This window comes from Phocoena phocoena, chromosome 16 (assembly GCF_963924675.1).
Source record: "Phocoena phocoena chromosome 16, mPhoPho1.1, whole genome shotgun sequence".
Classification (NCBI taxonomy): Eukaryota; Metazoa; Chordata; class Mammalia; order Artiodactyla; family Phocoenidae; genus Phocoena; species Phocoena phocoena.
In genome coordinates this window covers 34452551-34458550 of record NC_089234.1, presented here as the reverse complement: position 1 = coordinate 34458550, position 6000 = coordinate 34452551, and the positions used below count along the sequence as shown (strand labels likewise).

General features: G+C 37.6%; 1 protein-coding gene across 4 annotated transcripts in view; it reads right to left on the bottom strand.

Moving 5' to 3' along the window:
- Window positions 1-1371: 1371 nt before the first annotated feature.
- CPEB3 (cytoplasmic polyadenylation element binding protein 3) overlaps window positions 1372-6000 on the bottom strand; it is a 147827-nt gene continuing 143198 nt past the window's right edge. For 3 of the 4 annotated variants that reach the window (XM_065893824.1, XM_065893826.1, XM_065893827.1), the window contains one exon: window positions 4936-5163. In XM_065893824.1, the coding sequence (XP_065749896.1) occupies window positions 4936-5163 (228 nt within the window). Of the gene's footprint in view, window positions 5164-6000 lie in introns of all 4 variants that reach the window. The other variant, XM_065893825.1, reaches the window with a different exon arrangement.

Below are 6000 nucleotides of genomic sequence, written 5' to 3'. Positions count from 1 at the left end.
ATAAAAAAAAACCAACAGAAAATGTTAGCTGACATACCACACAAACTGGTGAAAAAGCAACAATCCATACAAATAAGCCAGTTTTAACAAAAAGATAACTTTTTTTTCACTAATCTGTGACTAATCTTTCACTCAAACCTTGCAAGTAGAGATGTCACAATACTCAAATATTTAGGTAGGAGCTTTACCCAGTTAAATGCCATTTTGTTGCTAATATAATAGATAAAATGAAAACTAGCAGTTATTTGCTAATTGCATAAATGCAGTACATTCTGCATTAGCCCATGCCTCACTAACAAGCTATAAAACACAAGATATAGGCAGAAATCTAAGCATAATCTTTATACCACTAAGCAAAAGTTTTCCAATTTCTTTTCTTCTGTTCCTAATCACTTATTTGTAGTTAATGTAAAATTCCAACCAGTAATATCCAATTTGAGTTAAAATTTTACATCACAACTTGATCTAATCTATATATTATTTACAAAACTGAATACATAGAGCATACCCAAGAGCCAACTCTGGACACATGTTTCTCTGAGTCATTGATAACCTTGCCTCCGTGGCAGGAGGCCTGGAAGAGGCCATCAAGGACTGGGAGAAACACACCATCTGTCTAGAGCGAGTCATTGGATGTTCTGTTTACGCAACACCAGTTTTGCAGTTGTATGATTTTTGTTTAATTTTAGGTGCCATGACAATGACACGCTGCCTTAACAGCACAGCTTCAAGGTGAGTTTGGGTGTTGGAAAAGAAGCAGGAGGGCAGACAGATCATGCTCGGAGTGGCCAGATGTGTTGCCACAATAAGGGACAAACAAGGGGCACCATACCAGGGAGCAGGCTGAGGGTAGAGTAAGACGAAGTCTGAGACTGTCCGTTTACAGTGGTGACCTCGGAGTGTGCCGCCTTGCCAGGCCACCCGTGTGCTCGGGGAGGTCACTCAGGCGAGACACTGCGGTACAAGTCTAACTTCCCAGAGGGCTGGTCCTCTCAGAGACCTCCTTGCACTCTCAGACGTCACCACTGTAAATGCAGGGCAAAGATTCGGCCTGGCGAAAGGTACCCACTCACATGTGGACAGCAGTCGGTGGCAGATTCACACACACACACACACACACACACACACACACACACACACGACAGAATGAAGAGTTAGAGGGGAAAAGCAATAAAACACTCTGTCAACCCGGCCAGGTTCTCAACTTGGTGGTATCTCAGTAAGGGGTGACTTCATCATCAGGGCCACAGATTTGGCTACACCTGGTGTTGTATAAATCCACTGTGACATCCCTAGAGAACTGTACTGTGACATCCCTAGTCTTACACTAAACCACTGTAATAAAGGAAAAGGCTTGTCAAAATCTCACATGTTCTGCTCATTCTGTCATTTTATTACCCAATTATCCATTACATTTTCCAATCACTTTACATAACCAACCATTTTCATCGTTGTCACACTATTGTAAACCACATCAGCAAGTTAATACATAAAGCTTTGCATTTCAAAAAACTAGACACTTTAGTAACAATATTACAAAGGTTTTAGCTTCAAAAATAACTGAAAATGAAAAAAATAAACTTTTAAAGAATTAGCATCATAAAATTAATTTATTCCAAGTAAAAATACAAAATAATATTATGACATTGACCAGATATGAAAGTCCCTCCCAGAAACAACTCTATTAATGATTGAGAAAGCACTCCTTAAAGAAAATACGAAATAAAATGAAAAATATGTAAATATGTTTAATTTTTTTCTTAGCAAAAAATCTTTCTAAAAATAACAATGAAAATTTGTCTCAGTACAAAGGCTACATTACTATTGAAAAAATACCAGCATGAAGAAAAGGTACATATTTGACAGTAGAAAAATGATTTCAGTGAATCACAATGTCTAAAGTTTGCAATGAAAATAAATCTGCAATAAAGATTTATGCCTTTTTTCTTTTCTTTTTTTTTCTATTTTTTATACAAACAGTACAAACAGTATTGCACATAACAACAAATAGTCGAGGTTAGGTTATAGCCTTCAAAAAATCGACTAGTTCAAGTGTCACATCAAGGAAAGGCCACAACAGGACCTGTGATACCCGGGGGCTTCCCATCAAGTTGCAGGTCAGAACACCTCTGTGTTTTAAAAAATAATTTTTTTTGAAGGACCCTCTCTTTTAATATAACATTAACAACTTGGGGGCACATTTATTTACAAAACAAAACGGAACATGTTATAATTTAATAAACTAAAAAAGTTCTCTTTAAAAAAATACAAACAGAAGAACTCTTTCACAATCCTGGTCAGTCGTGCACAATCAACGCTTGATTATAAATATACAAATTAAGGGAAAGTAGTTTCCACCACCTATTCACAACTTTCAGCACCAAATGGAGTTTATTTTTTGAAACCTATTCTTTATGACAATGCTTTTTCACCTTCACTTCAGCTTTATGCTGTACAATATTCCAGCTTTTTTTTTTAAATCTCAGTATTATTTTAGTACATGAAAGAGGGGTGCTTCTTCAAAAAGTTTTGCTTCTTTCACATAATTAGGTAGATTTCTGTAGGTTAGATATGATCTTTAATATTATAGTTATAAAGCTCTAACTTCTTCATTTTCAAAAAACACAAATAAGCATGAAAAAAATAAAGTTACCCATCTGTTAAATCATTTTTCTTGCAGAATTAAATTAATATATATTTTTCTGAATAAACTTACTTAGAAAATATCATTTTCTTTCCTATATTTCAAAATTGAGGTATTGCAAAAGATCATGTCAGTCAGAAAGCATGCCTTTTTCCTTAAAAACAAACAAACAAAAAAATCTTCAGCCAACTTTTGAAAACTGTCTAGAATACAAAAAGTAGTAGTGCATAACAAAATTTCTCATACAGATGAAAAAAACCACAAACATAGAAAAAAACAAACAGAAAACCACAGCTGGGCTGGAAAAAAGCAGTTATTACCAAAAAGCCCAGAGGTAACCTCAAAGGGGGAGAATTCTAATAAGCATTTTTAACCCAGTAAAAAACTATTTTGTTTTTTCCTTTTTGAAAACAAACTATAGTTTGAGAGCTGTTAATTGCAACTAAACACTGGAGAAACAAAACAAAACCAAGCAATATTAACTTAAGACAGTACAAGGACATCACAGCACATAAAACACAGCGACTTAAATCTATTCTGCAGTGTCATATCCAGTCAGATTGTCCCCATAATTCCAAAACATAGGAAGAAGATTTAAAAAAAGATTTACATAGTCTCATAATCATTGTGTGTGTTTATATATTACTATCTGCAGCCCAAGAGTGAATGCTAAAAAAATGTCCATGGTAGTACTAGCAGGTCTGAATTCTATTCAAGCTTTACAGGATAAATCCAGGGAATTAAGTAGTTAATTTCTCACCCAGACAACCAACCCTGCCCAGGCCATCTTATTTTGTACAGACATTTCTTTAGCATCACGATCACGCAACTTTCTTAAAATGTGCCTAGTTTGTCAATTGACAACTTATCTCTATATACTGTATATATTCCTAGTGTTTGTAAGCTAAGATGAGCTCTTTGGTTTTCTGGACAAGGTCTGAAGCTATGTAAAATGGTGCAAGCACTAGGAGATTGTAACTAAGAGCTCATGTGTTAGTTAATAATATACCAGTTATGAACTGTCAAGTTCGTTAGTGTCTGACAGAGGCTTTAAACAGTTAAGTTTGATCACAGTTAGACATAATCACTTTACTATATAAAACAAACTGCACAATATATAACAGAGCACCGCAAAGTACTTCATCTACCACCCACAAATTTGCTTTAAGAATATCCTACACCTAGGTTTTATATTGGTTGTAATATAGGTCATTCTGTTATGGGCTGTTCCTAATTTCAGAAGCATTCCATTTATTGAGGCATGCCTTCCTCCAGTCAATTACCATTTCTTTGAATGAAAAAAATCTTTTTTAAAAAAAGTCAGTATTTTATAGCTTATATAGATTCTTAATTTGTGCATTGTGGGAAGGTTTTATACTAGACATCAGATATAAAATTTATTGCATGCAGCAACCTGATTAAGTAAACATGCAGTCAGAAATAGTGACCTTCCGTTGAAGCTTTCTCAAGTCTATTCTGATCTCCTTTCGGCAGCTGATTCTATCCCTAAATCACAAAAGTATGTTGTTGGGTTTTTTGTAATTGATACCTTAGCCTGAATAGAGTATTATGGTATTAATAATACCACTTTAATAGCAGCAAAAGCTATTGCAGCATAAATTTACATAACACTAAAAGATCTAACCAAAATCCTCAGCAAAACAAAAATTAAACATGAAGGAAAAATAAAGATTCAGCTTATGAGGTATCCTTACGTGTCAAAATAGAGAGCAACTAAAGGCTTATTTTCATTAAGGGTTTTCCTTACTCTACATGACCCCAGCTAATGACTGCTGAATTGTTGTGAAGTTTTTGCTACATCTGCCACCTACTCACGAGTATTACCTTTGGTAAGTCTTCTCCTAGGGGCGATTCTCTAAGTTTCTGAAAATAAGTGCATGCTCCAGTTCAAAAACGATCCAAACAATAACAATACAACAACAACAACAACAAACAAAAAAATCACAGACATCAACCTGATGGCCGCTGATGAGAATGGCAGTCTACGAGTGACAAATCAGGTGTAAGAAATTAAGGTACCAAGCAGACAAAGGTGTGAATCAAAGTGCAAATCAGTACCGTTATACACTCTGCAATTCTGCATTATACTGGACACTGAGTTCAGTAATATGACTGTAAATAATAATAATAATAATAAAAAGACCCATTTCTTCTTTAAAAATCGAGAACAAATGCACAGATTTCCAGAACACTGTAAGCCCTGAGGCAGTGCCTTCTCTTTCCCCTCCTTGTTATCTACTCCAGTACTTGTGGCTGGGTATACCCTGGGCTCAGCTCCAGCGGAACGGGACATGGCGAGGGCGGTCACCTCCCTCCTTCACCAGCGGTTTGTGGAACTCCCGCCCGGCACGGGAATGTATGCTCGCCCAGCAGTATTCGCAGTAATACTGCAGACAGGTGACGTTGGCACAGAAGAATGGGGCAAACTTCCCACCACAGCGTGTGCCCTGGCACTCATCACACATCTGATCATCCAGCACATATGGCTTCACTTCCACCTGGACCCAAAGAGGAAAGACAGGAAAAAAGATTTTAGCAAAGCTTCCTCACATTTCTTCCTCTTAAGAGTTTATAATGGAGCTTAATATGTCCCAGTCAGACTCGGTGTTGAACTCAGCTGGTATCAGACAGTGGCTGAGAGTATGGGATCTGCTCCTTGACTTACTACTTACTAGTTGTGTGATGGCAGTAACCTCTCTCTGTGCTTCTGTTTGCTCTATATGCGGATCTGTAAAGTGGGTGTAATGGTGATACACAGACACACACACACATCTGGATATCTGTATGATGGGCATAGCAGGGTCTACCTCAAAGGGTGCTGGTGAGGATTAAGAGAGGCAGCACAGATAAAAGCACATGAGTTGAATTCTGAAGGCTGGAAGCACACGGCTATGCACGAACAGCATTTCAGGGAGAGGAACCAGCGAGGACAAAGCCCAAAAGTAGGCAAAGGCAGAGCACGTACTTGGGGAAGTTTGGCAGGAGCTGGGCCAAAGGGCAAGTCCCACTGAGGCTGGCAAGCCTAGCTGAAGGGTGACCGTGAGGCTCTGGGCTTCAATGTTTTAAGCACAAGGCTTTCAAAAGACTAACCTCCCAGTACTGTTCACAATGGATGGCAGGGAAAGGGGGACTAGGGGGATGTTAAGAAGCTACTCTAACAATTGAGGCTTTTTTATTTTTTAGATTTTATTGCCTTAATCTCCCTCCAAGACTGGAAGCTTCAATAGAGAACTTTTCATCACAGCCCTGCAGGCTATGTTAGAGGAAAACCAGAAGCAAGGAAGAACAAAAGTTACCACAGTTTTCCCCCATGTCCACTTCCAAGAACCTCAGAA